Below are 17172 nucleotides of genomic sequence, written 5' to 3'. Positions count from 1 at the left end.
AGCGGAGATCCTGGCCAGGTGGGACAGACTACCTCAGTCTCTTTGAGTCGCCAGACCAGAATGGATCTTCTGTGGTGGCTCCAGTCCCCGGCAGTGTCAGAAGGCAAATCCTTCCGTACGTTACTGTGGACAGTGATTACCACGGATGCCAGCCTGTCGGGCTGGGGTGGAGTCCTGGTCAACCTGTCTGCCCAGGGCACTTGGTCGAAGGAGGAATCCTCCCTTCCGATCAACATCTTTTGAATTGAGAGCGATCAAGCTCTGTCTCTTGCAGTGGTCGGACCGACTTCAGGGCCGTCCTGTTCGGGTACGGACGGACAATGCTACCGCGGTGGCTTACATCAACCACCAAGGGGGCACCAGGAGTGCCCGGGCGGCCAGGGAGGTGACCGACATTCTGTCTTGGGCCAAGACTTATGTCCCGGCGATTTCAGCAGTTCACATTCCGGGTGTGGAGAATTGGCAGGCCAACTATCTGAGCCGCCAGACCCTGGACCAGGGGGGAATGGTCCCTGCACCCGTAGGTCTTTAAAATGCGGTGTGCGAAGTGGGGATCCCGGGACATGGATCTGTTCGCGTCTCGGCTAAACCACAAGGTGGAAAGGTTCGTGGCAAGAACGCGCGATCCTCTGGCAGACTCCTCGGATGCGTTGGTGGCCCCTTGGCATCAGTATCGTCTGATGTATGCCTTTCCTCCGATTCAGTTGCTATTCAGGTTCCTCCGCAGGTTAGTCTCGGAACCGCACCTGGTGATTCTGGTGGCTCCGGACTGGCCACGCCGGTCCTGGTATGCCGACGTTGTTCACCTGGCAGTAGCGCCTCCTTGGCGGCTGCCAATGCAGGAAGATCTACTGTCTCAGGGACCGATTTTACATCCTGCTTTACAGTGGCTGGCTTTAACAGCCTGGCTGTTGAGACCCAGGTCCTGAGAGACAGGGGTCTCTCCCCAGAGGTCATTCCTACTCTAATCAAGGCTAGGAAAACCTCTTCTGGTAAAATCTAGTACCGTACCTGGAAAGCCTATTTCGCCTGGTGTGAGTCCAGGGGGTTCTCCCCTCGCTCGTACTCTGTCGAGAGTGTTGGCTTTTCTCCAGACTGGTTTGGACCAGCGCCTGGCGCTGGCCACGATAAAGGGTCAGGTATCTTCACTGGCTATTTCTTTTCCAACGCCCTGTGGCGTCTCATTCCTTGATTCGCACCTTTATTCAAGGTGTGCGACATTTGGCCCCTCCCCGGAGGGAGCCTTTACCTCCATGGGACTTGAACTTAGTTCTGTCCGCGTTACAGCATTCTCCCATTGAAAACATCCGGGAGATATCGTTACCTCTGCTGTCTAAGAAAGTTGCTTTTCTAGTGGCGATCACTTCGGCTCGCAGGGTGTCGGAGTTTGCGGCGTTGTCTTGCCGCTCTCCTTACTTGGTGACTCACAAGGATAAGGTGGTCTTGCGACCTCATTCCTCTTTTCTCCCTAAGGTGGTCTCTGAGTTCCACCTTAATGAGGACATTGTTTTGCCTTCGCTCTGTGCGAAGCCGAAGCATCCTAAGGAGGTTGCATTGGATTCCTTGGATGTTGTCCGGGCGATCAGGGTTTACCTGTCGTCCACTGAATCCTTTCGGAAATCGGATTCCCTCTTTGTCCTTCCTGAGGGACCTCGGAAGGGCATGGCTGCGTCGGCAGCAACCATTGCCAAATGGATCAGACAGACCATTGAACAGGCCTATGCTTTGAAGGAACGGGTTCCACCCTCCCCTGTTAAGGCGCACTCTACCAGATCTTTGAGTACGTCCTGGGCCTACTGGCATCAAGCCTCAGTGGCCCAGGTGTGCAAGGCTGCGACTTGGTCGTCGGTGCACACCTTTTCCAAATTCTATAAGGTGGATGTTCTGGCGTCAGCTGATGCCTCCTTTGGCCGCAAGGTTCTCAGTGCGGCAGTGCCATAGGGAACCCTTGTTTTTTTGTGGGTCCCTGGCTGTTGGGGTGTTTATTCCCTGGATATTTGTTTTCCTGGATTGTTGCTCCTGTTGAGCCTTTTCTATTGCCCAGAAGGTTCTCTTACTATGCGTGTAAGGTTCCTTTCTCTGATGTGGGTACTGCGTTGCCTTTTCTACGGTTGCGTCTCCCACCCCTCATGTCTACACTGCTTTGGGACACCCCAATAGTGATGACTTAGAGGAGGCGGCAACTGTCAGAGGACGTAAGAGAACTGAATTTTTGTAAAATCTTAACGTAAAATTCCTTTCTCCGAGTCCTCCGACAGTCGCCGCCCCCGCCCCTCTTTTGGGGTTTTTTCCTTGTACACCTACTGCTATTCTACCAAACTAAGTTGGGAGGGATCACTGCAGGGGGGTATTGACCAGTGGGACAGCCCCCATGGGTGTGTCTATGCTAAATGCTTTTGTTCTTTTGACCAAGTCTTATGCCTAGCTACTCCTGCGGAGCAGAAGTAAATACCCAATAGTGATGACTTAGAGGAGGCGGCGACTGTCGGAGGGCTCAGAGAAAGGAATTTTACGGTAAGATTTTACAAAAATTCATTTTTTTTTTCATCCGATTTTCGGATCGTGTGTACGGGCCATAAGAACTATTTGTCTGTGTCCCTGCTGGGGAGATTACTCCTGTCATAGCGGTCAATGGGAAAACATTCTTAAATTTTAGGGTTATGAAGAGATTTCTCTTCACGAGTGGATTCAAAGGGAAATACTCCTGGATGCTGCCAGTGTCAAGGTTTTTAACAAATCGCTACTCTAGACACCTAGATAAAGGTAGACTGCTTATAACAAACAAAATCTTACTTCGGTTAGAGCAGGCTGCATATTTGGGGTTGTCTTGGCAATAAGTGTACGTGAAACACCAGTTAAGGACTTTACATGCTGTGAAGATGCTGTGGTCACAGGGTGTGTAGCAATAGAAGCCGCGTAAGTATCATTTTGCACCACTTTAGTGAGAGGTAACGACATTCCTGTCTGTAAGAAAGAAAATAAACAATGCAACAAATGAAGTTAACTAGTTATCCAAAGCGGATAAGAAAACGGATAAGATAAAATGAGTAAAATGTCAGGCTTAAAGGGTATCAATATCCATCATAATATTTTGTACAGAGTAGCAAACGATGTGACCCATACAGTGTTTTGTTTTTTTTTCTATGTCCAGTTGGAGAGATTCCCCTCCCGGTGACAAGTAACAGCTGTAACATTTTTGATTATCCCATTATTTTGTCCCAATGACAATGGTTACCAGGACCAATAGAGAATTTAAATATGCTCAGCGTGGGTGCAGACCATAAGTCAAACCCATGTTCAATATTCAAACAAAAAGAATAGAAACTGCAACACTCCATCATGGATATCCATCCTCATGGTATAATTCAATTCAGTTACCCATTCCCCCAATTGTGGGGACAGTGGAGGATTTCCAAAACCTAGAAAGCAAGGCACAGCTTGCTAAGATGAGAAATCTAAACAGGCTTGTCTTGATTTTTTTGATGGATCCTAGGATCATGGATAGAAGAGCTACGTCTGCCAATTCCAGCCATGTCCTTCTGCCAATAGCCAATTCCAGCCATGTCCTACCCATGACTAAGTGTCTTAAGTGAAATACAGATGAACAAGACAGGACCAACACAAATGGAGATGCATACCACCTCGCTCTCTGCCTCGTGTCTGAGAGGCTCTGGTCAGTTTGAAGTTAAAGAAAAAAACCTTTGGACCGATCTTTGGGGGGGGGGGGGGGGTGACATAGCTCAGTTCCCAGTGTCAAATGTAAAAAGGACGATTGGGGAAGGCACTGAAAAGCAATATGAATTAAAAGTTTTGAGATGGCATGTGAGCAGTCTGAGTCAAGATGGAAGTCCTCAAACGGGGTCTATTATGGAGCGCAGTCTTCTCTTGCTTTTAGGAAAAGTACCGAAGCTGGAAATAGCATAGCCAATGCCCACGGTGTTGCATGAAAGGATTTGTGAGCTCACATATGGTTTTAAACCCGTTGAGGCCAAGTGCATGTCAGATGTTGGAGGAAGTCCAGGCCTGCTATTGTAGGGAATATACACCCTGGGGGGGAATTCCAGACTTTCCATGATAGAAATTAATGGGGCCAGGGGAGAAAGATAACCTATCCTCTAATCATGGAGTGCCAAACATGGAGAAGAGAAAGAGCGAGGCTGAGATGTTAGGGATGGGCAATTAATTGGGTGGACCCACTGGGGCGAGGTTAACGGTACCAATAAGATGCCTCATTCTAGGCCAACCCATTGTTTTGATTTGTCATGGTGATACCAATCTAGGATACTGCATAGTACAGCTACAGCTTACAAAAGTTGAAGATGGGGCAATCCTACGCCACCCTCGGTTTTACATGCCACCAGAATGTCTTAGCACAATTCGGATGGGGAGCATATTTTCAGTTCTGCTACACAAAAAAATTGGATTTTTGTAAGAACTTACAGTAAAACCCTTTTCTCTTGAGTCCATTGACAGGCGCAGCTCTCACTTCTTAGCCTTTGGATTATGCTGCCCCTTGCAGGAGTAGTACTAGGCAGGAAAAAAAGCAATTCACCACGCCCATTGGGCTGTCCCTATAGGTATAACCCCACATACCCTGCTCCAGCACAACAGTTTGTTTCTGCCTAGTAAAGGAGTAGGACCCTAGGTGTCCTGCTAGGATTTCGGTCTCAGTTTTTTTTATTCTTTTCAGAGTATTTTGTTTTATTTATCTTTACTCACTTCATAGTTAAGTGTTCAGGGGGATCCTCCTGGTGATCTACAAGCAATGCTGGCTGAGGTTTCGCACTGGATAATCTAGATCTTTAACCTCCTTGACGGTATGATTATGTTCAGATTTCTACGCTTAAAGCTGTATATTGTTTTGCACGGAAATCCGTTTTACATTTTTAAAACTCCCCTTCCCCTGCGATCCCCCGCTGTCCTCCCCCGCCATCCTTCCGCTGTGCTCCTGCTGCGTGCTCAGCCAATGCCGGCACCTGTCTTCTGGTTCCCTTCCCTGTGAGCGTTGCGACGCAGGTGGGTGGAACCGGCAGCAATTTCAAAAATTTAAATACAATAAATGACATGATACAAAGTTGTGATGCTAACGGATTACACTGTATCATGCCATTTCACCACAGAATTGCACCTGGTGACTTTTCCAGTGTCCTGCCTGTGCTTTTCCAGTTCTTTGTGCCTGGAAAATTGAGAATGACCATGGCGTCCAAAAAGTGTTTTTTGTACAAAAGCGCTTTTAGACGAACGGGAAAACCGCGACAGCGAAATGGAGTTACGTGAACAACTGAGCGATAGCGATTCGTGGGAAAATTCGTCATCAGGTACGGAAAGTGACAGCGACGATTCTGATGTCTTTCTGGCACAAAGCTCTGTTGGAAATTGTGAAGAACCATTTGATATACTTCCCAAATTACACAAACTATGTGCCAGAAAGACATCAGATTCGTCGCTGTCGTCACTTTCTGTACCTGACGACTTATTTTCCCACCAATCGCTGTCGCTAAGTTCTTCAAGTAACTACCATTTCGCTGTCGCTCTTTTCCAGTTCGTCTAAAAGCGCTTTTGCGCAAAAAAAAAAAAAAGAAAATGGATTTTCGACTAAAATCCTTTTCTCTTAAGATCATTGATGGAAGCAGTTCTCTCTGATTCATATCAGTAGGGTAATACTGCCCCCTACAGGAGTAGGACACTAGGCAGAAAAAAGTTCTGGCTAGCTACGTCTATGGGCAGTCCCGGAGGGTACACCCTCTCTCTTCCTGCATAGGATGCCAGTTTTGTATCAAAGCAGTGTCAGAAAAGTAACACCAACCCAACTCAAAATAGAGGGGAGGGTACTGCGTCCGTCAATGAACTAAAGAGAAAAGGATTTTACGGTTAAGTCAAAAATCCAGTTTTCTCCATCGTTCATTGACAAACACAGTTCTCTCTGAATCATATCAGTAGGGACGTCCCAAAGCAGTGCCATAAAATGAGGGGTGGGAACAGCAGAAAAGAACAAGTCCCCAAGGCCAAACCTAGCCGACCAGGCAACATAAGACTGAGCACAAAAGATGAGGCCCACCTGCAAACAGTAAACATCCTCAAGGAAGGCCAAAAGCCCTCCAAACAGCAGCCAGCAAAAAACCTTGTGGCCGAAAAGAGGCATCTGCAGATGCCAGCACATCCACCTTATAAAATGTGGTAAAGGTGTGAACAGACTACCAGGTAGCCATCTTGCAACCTGGAGCACAGATGCCTATAAGGCGAAAAGCCCAGGAAGCACTAGGCGCCCGAGTAGAACGCGCCGAAACAGGGATAGGTAGGACCCGACCCTTAATTGAATAAACCTGCACCACCGTCTGTCTGTCTGTCCCATTCACGGGCCATCCGTAAGTACAGAGAGCCAGCCTTACTCGCGAAAAGTCTCAGTAGATGCCAAGTACACCTTGAATGCCTGCACTCTTACACTCTAAGCAATGCACATTCCTTAGGACGTAAGGGCTCAGGACACAAGATGGGAATACAATGACCCCATGCAAGTGAACACCAGAAACCACCTTCGGAGGGAAGGACAATCGGAGGGAAGGACAATCCGAGCGAAGTACCACTTGGCCCCATGATTAACATATAGGGAGAATGACAGGACAATGTCGCCAGTGCCGACACCTGCACGCAGAGTGACAGCAACCAAGAATGCCACCTTCTGCAATAAGGTAGGCAGGGGAAACCCTCGAATACTTCCAAACAGAGGGTCTAAAAGAACTGACTGCACCAAATCAAGGTCCCCAGTGTGTGACAGAGGTTGCACCGGAAGCACCAAGGGCCACACCCCCTGGAAGAAGTCATGCACCAGGGCACAGGCGGCCAACGGCCTTCGGAATAAATTTGCCAAAACCGAAACCATTTAATTGACAGAACTCAAGACCAACTTGTGATCAACTCCGCATTGAAGGAAGCCAAGATCTGGGCCACCAAGTAAGAGCGAGGGGGGAGCCCATGCAATATACAACTGTCTCGTATGATAAACAAAAATCACCCTAGAAAATTCTTGGCAGTAACTTGGAAGGAGGAAAGGCAGACTGCAACTGACACTGATCTTGGCCCATCCGTGAGCACGCACACACGACCATGACGGCAGCAACCGTGCACAGGTGACCATGCTAAACTCCACGGCATTGTTCAAGTTGAACCTATAAAATGTTCTTGCCCATGACAGAACCCATGGTGCCACCATTGCACCCACCAGAGGGTCCCGGGAGCGGGCCACAAACTGCAGCACTATCCTGTAAAAGCAACGCCAACAGGTCCACGTCTGGAGTGCCCCCAACAAAGGCACAACTGCAGAAATACCTATAGATGAAGGGACCATTCCCCTGCATCCAAAGCCTGTCGAATGAGGCAATTCGCCCGCCAAGGTTTCCACACCTGAAAAGGGAACAGTGGAGGAGCTGGAACAAGGCGCACTGCCCAACTAAGAATTGTAACATCCAAAGCTGCAAGGACACCCTTGGTGCCCCCTTGGTGAATGACATAAGCCACGGCCGTGGCGTAGTCGACTGAACGTGCAGCGGGCAACTCCAGGTGCCTGATCCAGTGAACCAGGCAAAGCCAGATCACTCTAAGCCCCCGGACATTGAACAGTAACCAGGGACCATACTCCCGAAACAGAGAACCTGACGAGGACTCCTTCCCACCCAGACAGGCTTGCATCTGCAGTGATAAGTGTTCAGGAAAAAGGGGAGGAAGGATTCCACCTCAAGACTCCCTGGTCAGCCAGCTCAACCAGATCCGAAAGTCCAGAGAGGTTGGATTCTAGTCCCATTCGAGAAGATTCACCATCTAGGGGATCCCCAAGAGGGATTGAGCGAAAGGGACAGTCTCGAAAGACGGCACCATCAGTCCCAGAACTTGCATACAGGTTCGAAGGGATGACCATGTGCGGGACATGAACCGCAGTCTGAAGAACCAAGAGTTTTTTCCCCGGAGGGAAAAAAACACCCTGACTGAGGGCGAGTCCAATGTCAGACCCAGATAGTCCAGTCTCATGGAAGGGACCATGGATGACTTCTGAAGGTTCAGAACCCATCTGAACTCATCCAGAGTTCTCGGGGCTTCCAAATTCGTTTGTCAGCAACGTAGGAGACTCCACACGGAGAAGCAGATCGGCCAGAAACCCAGGACTGATACGCCCTGCTGCCTCAACAGCGCCAGGACCAGAGCCACACCTTTGTGAAGACCCTAGTAGCATAAGCGAGACCCAAGGGCAATGCCAAAAACACAGATCCTTCCCCACGGCTAAAAACTGAGAACCCGTAGGTGTCCCGAACATAACAGAATGTGAAGGTAGGCAGCTTGATGTCTATGGAGGCCAGGAATCCCACTGATGCAGGGAAGCCTCCGCCGTGCGAACCGATACCAGCTTGAATTTTTGATTTGTACGGAACCATCAAAGTACCAGTTGGTCCAGCTTGTTGAACCAGAGCCTGAACTGCCCCGCAGAGCACCAGTAAGCCATCTGGGGGGTGGTGGAGAGGAGGAGGGGGGTCACAACCGGACAGAGGGAACCCTGGAGTGTGAGGGTCCGACCATCCCAGAGAGAGGGACTGCGTCCACCCCAAAATCTGCCAGGGAAAGGGCGGGGAACGTTTACTCACCATACTGGGAACACAGGCAGGCGCCATCTCATGACAGGACCCCACGCTACCGAAGTAGGGGTGCTGTCGGCCAAATAGGAATGCTGTGACATCAGCTTAGACCCTGCCGAGTGCGTCCGGGTGAGGCACAGGGAAGGTGAGTAACATTGCAGGGTAATCCCAAGTGTGGCTCGGGGTTACCGCTTTTGGTACTGAAAATTAACCCCGAGCAACACTCGGGAATACCGCCAGGAAGGTTAAGGTCTCCCAGCCTGGCCTACGAGCATGAGCAGGTTATAGTCCCGCACTAGGCCTCACCATGACGGAGCTCCATGGTATGGTGAGTAAATGCAGCCCCCCCCCTTGTCGTCTGGTTGTCTTGGGGGGGGGGGGTGGGGGGTGTAGGACCTCTCCTAGGGATAATGGGACCTGGACTTCCTTAAAGATCCCCCTGGCATGTCAGGCTACCCGGCCCTGTGCCCCTCTCCCGCCCCCTAGGGGGGGGGGGGGGGAGGGGGCGCTACTGTTGCGGCGTAATTTCCTGTGACTCTCACTTTCCTGCTGCAGATCGATTCAGGAGGTTTTCTCTGAAAGTGGTACAGTACTGGGGTCTTTGTGGGCATATCCCTGCGCACTCTGCTATCTGTATACAGCTGCAAGAAAAAGTATGTGAGCCCTTTGGAATGATATGGATTTCTGCACAAATTGATCATAAAATGTGATCTGATCATCATCCAAGTCACAACAGACAATCGCAGTCTGCTTAAACTAATAACACACAAAGAATGAAATGTTGCCATGTTTTTATTGAACACACCATGTAAACATTCACAGTGCAGGTGGAAAAAGTATGTGAACCCCTAGACTAATGACATCTCCAAGAGCTAATTGGCGTGAGATGTCAGCCAACTGGAGTCCAATCAATGAGATGAGATTGGAGGTGTTGGTTACAGCTGCCCTGCACTATAAAAAACACACACCAGTTCTGGGTTTGCTTTTCACAAGAAGCATTGCCTGATGTGAATGATGCATCGCACAAAAGAGCTCTCAGAAGACCTACAATTAAGAATTGTTGACTTGCATAAAGCTGGAAAGGGTTATAAAAGTATCTCCAAAAGCCTTGCTGTTCATCAGCCCACGGTAAGACAAATTGTCTATAAATGGAGAAAGTTCAGCACTGCTGCTACTTTCCCTAGGATTGGCCATCCTGTAAAGATGACTGCAAGAGCACAGCGCAGACTGCTCAATGAGGTGAATCCTAGAGTGTCAGCTAAAGACTTACAAAAGTCACTGGCAAATGCTAACATCCCTATTAGCGAATCTAGAATACGTAAAACACTAAACAAGAATGGATTTCATGGGAGGATACCACAGAGGAAGCCACTGCTGTCCAAACAAAACATTGCTGCACGTTTACAGTTTGCACAAGAGCACCTGGATGTTCCACAACAGTACTGGCAAAATATTCTGTGGACAGATGAAACCAAAGTTGAGTTGTTTGGAAGAAACACACAACACTATGTGTGGCGAAAAAGAGGCACAGCACACCAACATCAAAACCTCGTCCCAACTGTGAAGAATGGTGGTGGGGGCATCATGGTTTGGGGCTGCTTTGCTGCGTCAGGGCCTGGACCGATTGCCATCATCGAAGGAAAAATTAATTCCCAAGTTTATCAAGACATTTTGCAGGAGAACTTAAGGACATCTGTCTACCAATTTTCAGGTCCAATGACTTAGGATCTCTGTTCCATTTTGACAGAATCTTTCCGCAACTGTCTCGTTTGAGACTGAGCAAATGGGACCGATTCGAAAGGTCGAAAACCATAAAACCCAGGGCCCTCGTAGAAGCCCACAAGGAGGACTGATCGGCCTCCATCAGCAACCGGACCGCACTCTGCAACTTCTGAAGCTTGTCCAAGGAAAGGAAGACCCTCGCCAGAGAAGAGTCGAGGATCTGCCCCAGACAAGTGATCTGACACGGACGGTGTCAGGGCAGATTTGGTGACATTGATCGTACACCCGAATTCCTGAAGGGTCTGAATGGTGATAGAAACTTTGTCCAGCAGATCCGAATGGGAAACTGCTCACAACAGGATATCGTCCAGATATCCCACAATAGAGATACCTTGCCAACGTAACAAGGCCAGCACGGGGGCCAGGATCTTGCTAAAAACTCTGGGAGCCATAGCGAAATCAAAGGGTAATGCCACAAATTGAAAGTGCCCCTCTGCCACCTCAAAGCGGAGAACGCTGATGTCCCCTGAATATGGGAACGTGAAGATGCGCATCTTTGAGATCGATGGAAGCCAGAAAATGCCTGATACAGAGATGCCACCACTGACTGAATGGACTCCATTCAAAACTTCTGCACTGCACAAAGCAGTTCAGAGCCTTGAGGTCCAGGATTGGACTCACTTTGGCCCCATATTCTGGAAACAGTGAACAGGTTTGAAAAACATTGAGAGCATTCCTGCGGAGGAACCGACACAATCACCCCTTGAGCCAGCCTCCCGGAGATCCTTCAAACGCTCCGGACATAGGTGAAGATTCGACTGAAAGAACCTGTCCCCTGGCCGGGACCAGAATTCCATCTTGTAACCAGAGCAAACCAGTTTGCGAACCCAACCTGAATTAAGGAAGTGCAGGGTTCCTGAAATAAGCGCAGACGTCACCCCTACCCGAGACAGGTGAGGGCACCCCTTCATGCTGATGAGGACTTGTCTGCAGCACCGGACTGGCTGGCCTCGGGCTTGCCCCAGGGCTTCTTAGTACCTCCAGACGTTCTCAACGGCTTACATTTTTCTTGCGCCCTGGAGACACGAGTAAAACGTTTATGAGCAGGATTAGGGCGCTTAGGACGGGGTGTCTTACCCTTGGAGGATTGAGGAAGAAGAGAACTCTTCCCGCCAGTCAGGCTCTTGATTAAATCCAATGAGGCGCCAAACAACTGGTCTCCAAGAAAACAGAGATCAGCTAAGGCTTTCTTAGAAGCTTGGTTAGCCGACCAGCTCTTCAACCAAACCATAAGCCTTAAAACAATGCCCACAGCCAAGAACCTGGCCACCAGGGAAGTCGCATCACACAGGAACACCAGGGCCTGGATCACCTGGTCCAACAGTTCTAGTTGTTTCGGAGGAACAGTCTCTGGGTCCAAGAACTCCCGCAAACCCCTAATCCATTCCGTCATCGTCTGTGACACCAACACAAAAACAAAAACCGGTTTCAAAATGGAACCGGCCAGCACATAAAGATGGCGGGAAAGGGATTCCACCCGCCTGTCCATTGGATCCGTAAAAACTGGGGAATCATCCACAGGCACAAGGGTAGATTTGTTCAAACTGGAAAAAGAATGGTCCACTTTAGGTGGCACCGTCCAACGGTTGGAGACCTTTTCAGCAAAAGGGTACTGGCCTTTAAAGCATTTTTGCACCACTAACACGTGCGTAACAAGCCTCCATGTGTCATTTTCAATATCTTGAGAGGTGTCGGGACAAGGGAAAACCCTGTCAGCTTTTGGAGACTTCTGAGAGCCAAAAGAGCACAGAGTGGGTCTGAATTTGATTTCAGAGTTTGGGACTCCATATCGCAATTTTCAAAAAACGATGTACGTTGTTTTAAGAGCGCCAATCGTGGTATTCACCACCGATCGCTGCAGTCTGCAGGGAACCCCTTTAAATAAAACTCACAGCAGAAAGTGCAAGGATATGCGCGCAGAGACCCCATCATGGATCTTTCATCAGCATGGAGAAAGACAGGAAGTGACCTCGGCTCAGCAGCAGGAAATGACTGCACAGGAAGTGATGTCACCTAAATAAGGTTACACTGCTTAGTATAGCACAAGGGCTACACAAAGATGGATGCCCATACAAAACAATAGGAAGCTACAGGGAAAATGGCTGCCCCATACAAGTCTATGTGGAAAAAAAAAAATCACATTGACCCCACTTAAGATGGCGACGCCCACAGAGAACCATGCGGCTAGGGACCGACACATGAAGGCCTCAGGAACCACAACAGGTACCAGCAAGCCCAAGGTACCATGTCACCCCCCCCCCCCAGAGTTCCAGGGCACTCCAGACACACAGCCACCACAGGGACAGGGAGGGGGGGGTACACACAGACCAGGCACCGGGCAAGCCAGGGGGATCTTTTAGCACAAATCCCATTATCCCCAGGAGAGGGCCCACAAAATCTCCCAAGGCCAGCAGGGGCAAAGGGGGTACATTTACTCACCATACCATGGACCAGGTGCGCTCTGCTCCGGGCAGGCTGCCTCCCACCCGAAGTGGGAGTACTGCCAGCCGAAAGGTACGCAGTGACTCAGGGCATTCCAGGTCGTCGCGTCCCGACGAGGGATCCGCTCACAGGCTCGTCCCCCTCTGGAAAAGGGGGACCGTCGTGGCAAGGCATAGGTCAAGGCTATAACCTGCTTACGCTTGTAGGCCAGACTGGGGGGACCATAAGGATCTAGATTATCTAGTGCGAAGCCCCAGCCGGCATAGTTGCTTGCACCAGGAAAATTCTTCCCTGAACACTAGCTAGCAAGTGAAATTATGCATGTTGCCCACACTTAAGATGGCGGCGCCCACGGCGTGCCATGCTGCCAGGGCCCCCTACAAAGGCAGCCTCAAGGATCTAAAACCAAACCCAGAAAGAACAAGGTACTACTGCCACCCCCCTTAGGATGCCAGGCACCCCAGTGACATGGCCCGTGGGGGCAGGAGAGAGAGACAGGGCGCAGAGGCTGACAGGGCGCAGAGGCTGGGTACCTGACAGGCCAGGGGGATCTTTTAGGAGATACTGCTCCTATTATCCCCAAGAGAGGGTCCACATCCCCCCAAGGCCACCAGGGGCAAAGAGGGTCATATTTACTCGCAATACCATGGACCGGGTGGGATCCGCTTCAGGCAGACCTTCTCCCACCCGAAGTGGGGGTGCTGCCAGTCGAGGGCGACTCAGGGCTTTTCAGGTTGTCGCGTCCCGGCGAGGCATCTGCTCGCAGGCTCATCCCCATCCGGAAAGGGGCAATGTTGTGGATTATAACCTGCTCACACTCGTAGGCCAGGCTGGGGGGGACCATAAGATTCTAGATTATCCACTGTGAAGCCCCAGCTGCTATTGCTTGTAGGAGGATCCCCCTGAACACTAGCTAGCAAAAGTGAGTAAAGAGAAATAAAACAAAATATTCTGAAAAGAATAAAAAACTGAGACTGAAGTCCCAGCAGGAAACCTAGGTCCTACTCCTTCTCTAGGCAGACACCAACTGGTTTGCTGAGCAGAGGGTGTGTGGGTTATCCATGTGGGACGGCCTGCAGGCGTGTACATTTTAAATTTTTCCTGCCTAGACTACTCCTGCAGGGGGCAGCATAACCCATTCAGCTAATGAAGATGGCAAAACTTTTTTTTTTGAGAAAAAAACAGGAGGCCTCTGCCCCTTGTGCACCGCTGGGGCACCATAAGATTCTGTGCACCCGCTGCGCTGTATACAGCAGAGGAAGTATATATACCCCCAGAGACTCACCCGAGCTGGAGAGCGCCAAAACGGTCTACCACACTGCAGGAAGAAGAAAAGGAAATGCTGACCTGACACTACAGGCCCCCACAGCCTCAGCCCTTCAGGAAAATGGCCACCATTGAAACCCTATAGGGATACCAAAATCATGGCCGCTGGACTACACAAACATGGCCGCCGAAGTCGGGAATACAGAGACCACGTCACAATGGCAGCACAACGCAGCCCTGAATGGGACCCCGGACCCCAGGGAAAAGTTTAAAGACCCCAGGAGGGGAACCCCCAGGGGGGCCGACGGAGGCATCACCCACCGCTCCTCCAGCCCAGCAACATGCAGTCCCCCTATCCAATTTCTCCAATTCCCCAAAAAGTGTTCGGGGGGGACAGAGGGCACCAACTTAGTGGGGAACCCCGCAAAATGAAAAGGGGGGAAGCACAAGGGAGAGGAAGGACACAGAAGAGACCTACCATCCCGGTGAGGGGGGGGGGTGTCCGACCACCCCAGCACTTCGGCAGGAAATGGGGGAAGGAACACTATTCACCATACCACAGTCACCAGACGGGCATCACTCCTAGCAGTCCGCATCATCTTGGAATGGGAGTGCTGCAGCCTAAGGCATGTTGCGACTTTGGTCGTGACTGTTGTTGTGACCAGGACTCTGCGAACTCTTGAGGGGTTTCCCTTGCCGGTCGACCCCCATCCAGTGGGGCTATGTCGTGGCCAACCTAGCGAGGAGCTAATACTTGGGTGGCACTCGTAAGCCAGACTGGGAAAAACGTATGGATCTAGGATGTGCATCGACCAGTCCAGTTGTTGATTGTAGTTCACATTGAAACAAAAATAAATAAGGAAAAAAGTAAAAAATTCCATTTAAATAGGAAATAATTACAGGACCGCAGATCCCAGCAAAATGCCAGGTCCTTACTCCTGGCTAGGCAGAAAAAGCTGGAGTCATACAGCAGGAAGTGATGGTATACCCTCTGGGACTGCCTCAGGGGCGTAACCAAAAAGGATTCCGCCTACTACTGCAGCATAATACTCAATGGTCTGAAGAATTGAAGCTGTGTGTAAGTGAACAAAAAGAGAAAAAGCCATTAGAACAAGCACATGATAATCCTTCTCACCCTATGAGTATTTCCTGCCAAAGTCTGGAAAAGGGTTCCCAGTATAATAACAGCCCAAAAGCAAGTAGCAGTGTGACAAGCCCCAATGACGCAAGTCATAAATTTGGGGTGGGGGGGGAATCACCTGACAAAGCCCACACTGTATGTTCATTTTAGCACTCAAACAAACTCTCACAAACAAGGTATAGAAACTGCCATGTCTATGAACCTTGAAAAGGCACTGCATTCAATTTAAAGATCAAAACCTTGGGCATGACATGCTAAGCAGGGCCCGTTAGACGACACATACAGGTCACAATGGGGCATGACATGCTAAGCAGGGCTCGTTAGACGACACATACAGGTCACAATGGGGCATGACATGCTAAGCAGGGCTCGTTAGACGACACATACAGGTCACAATGAGACATAAGCCCACTGCCTGAAGGGAAATGCAAAACAAAAAAAAGAAAAACTATGGGTATGGTAAGCCCTTACTTTATTTTACAATGCTTCCATTCAAAACTGGATTTTTGACTTACCGTAAAATCGTTTTCTCTTAAGTTCATTGACGGACGCAGTTCTCTCCGATTCATATCAGTAGGGTAATTCTGCCCCCTACAGGAGTAGGACACTAGGCAGAAAAAAGTCTGGCTACGCCTATGGGCAGTCCCGGAGGGTACACCCTCTCTCTTCCTGCATAGGATGTCCGTTTTGTATCAAAGCAGTGTCAGAAAAGTAACACCAACCCAACTCAAAATAGAGGAGCGGGTACTGCATCCGTCAATGAACTTAAGAGAAAAGGATTTTACGGCAAGTCAAAAATCCAGTTCTCTATCCTTCATTGACGGACGCAGTTCTCTCTGATCCATACCAGTAGGGACGTCCCAAAGCAGTGCCATAAAATGAGGAGTGGGAACAGCAGAAAAGTCCCCAAGGCCAAACATAGCCGACCAAGCAACATAGGACTCATAAGCACAAAAGATGAGGCCCACCAGAAAACAAACAGTAAACACCCTCAAGAAAGGCCAAAAGCCCTCCAAACAGCAGCCAGCAAAAAACCTTGTGGCCGAAAAGAGGCATCTGCAGATGCCAGCACATCCACCTTATAAAACGTGGTAAAGGTTTGAACATACTACCAGGTAGCCGTCTTGCAACTTGGAGCACAGATGCCTACAAGGCGAAAAGCCCAGAAAGCACTAGGCACCCGAGTAGAACACGCCAAAACAGGGAAAGGTAGGACCCGACCCTTAATTGAAAAAACCTGCACCACCATCTGTCCATCCATCCGGTAATAGATGCAGCAGACGCAGGCAGTCCCATTCATGGGCCATCCGTAAGTACAGAGAGCGAGCCTGACTTACGAAAAGACACTGTAGTCGCCAAGTATACCTCGAGTGCCTGCACTCTAAACAGACTAAGAAATGCACATTCCTTAGGATGTGAGAGCTCATGACACAAGATGGGAATACAATGACCCCGTGCAACTGACCACCAGAAAAAACCTTCGGAGGGCAGGACGGATCCGGACGAAGTACCACTTGGCCCCATGATCAATATATAGGGAGAACTGCAGGACAATGTTGCCAGTGCCGACACCTGCGCGCAGAGAGACAGCAACCAAGAACACCACCTTCTGTAATAAGGTAGGCAGGGGAAACCTGCACCAAATCAACACCCCCAGTGGGTGATGGAGGTCGCACCGGAAGTACCAAGTGTCACACCCCCTGGAAGTAGTAATGCACCAAGGCACAGGCAGCAAACAGCCTTTGGAAGAAATTTGCCAAAATCCAAAACCTGACCCTTGACAGTACAAAGCCAGGACCAGAGATCCCAGCAAGGAACTAGGTTCTTACTCCAGACCAGAGAGATTAAAAACGGACATCCTATGCAGGAAGAGAGTAGGTGTACCCTCCAGGACTGCCCATAGGCGTAGCCAAAACTTTT

General features: G+C 49.7%; 1 protein-coding gene across 3 annotated transcripts in view; it reads right to left on the bottom strand.

Moving 5' to 3' along the window:
• Positions 1–17172, bottom strand: part of POLDIP3 (DNA polymerase delta interacting protein 3) — a 610789-nt gene that overhangs the window by 338212 nt on the left and 255405 nt on the right. For 2 of the 3 annotated variants that reach the window (XM_082265704.1, XM_082265703.1), the window contains exon 5: positions 2794–2964. The exons of the other annotated variant lie outside the window; for it this stretch is intronic. In XM_082265704.1, the coding sequence (XP_082121830.1) occupies positions 2794–2964 (171 nt within the window). The remainder of the gene's footprint in view (positions 1–2793; positions 2965–17172) is intronic. 3 annotated transcript variants of the gene reach the window in all.

Source organism: Pelophylax lessonae (genome assembly GCF_965119305.1).
Source record: "Pelophylax lessonae genome assembly, chromosome: 8".
NCBI lineage: Eukaryota > Metazoa > Chordata > Amphibia > Anura > Ranidae > Pelophylax > Pelophylax lessonae.
The sequence above is the reverse complement of the archived record's forward strand: the minus strand, read 5'-3'. Positions and strand labels throughout refer to the sequence as shown.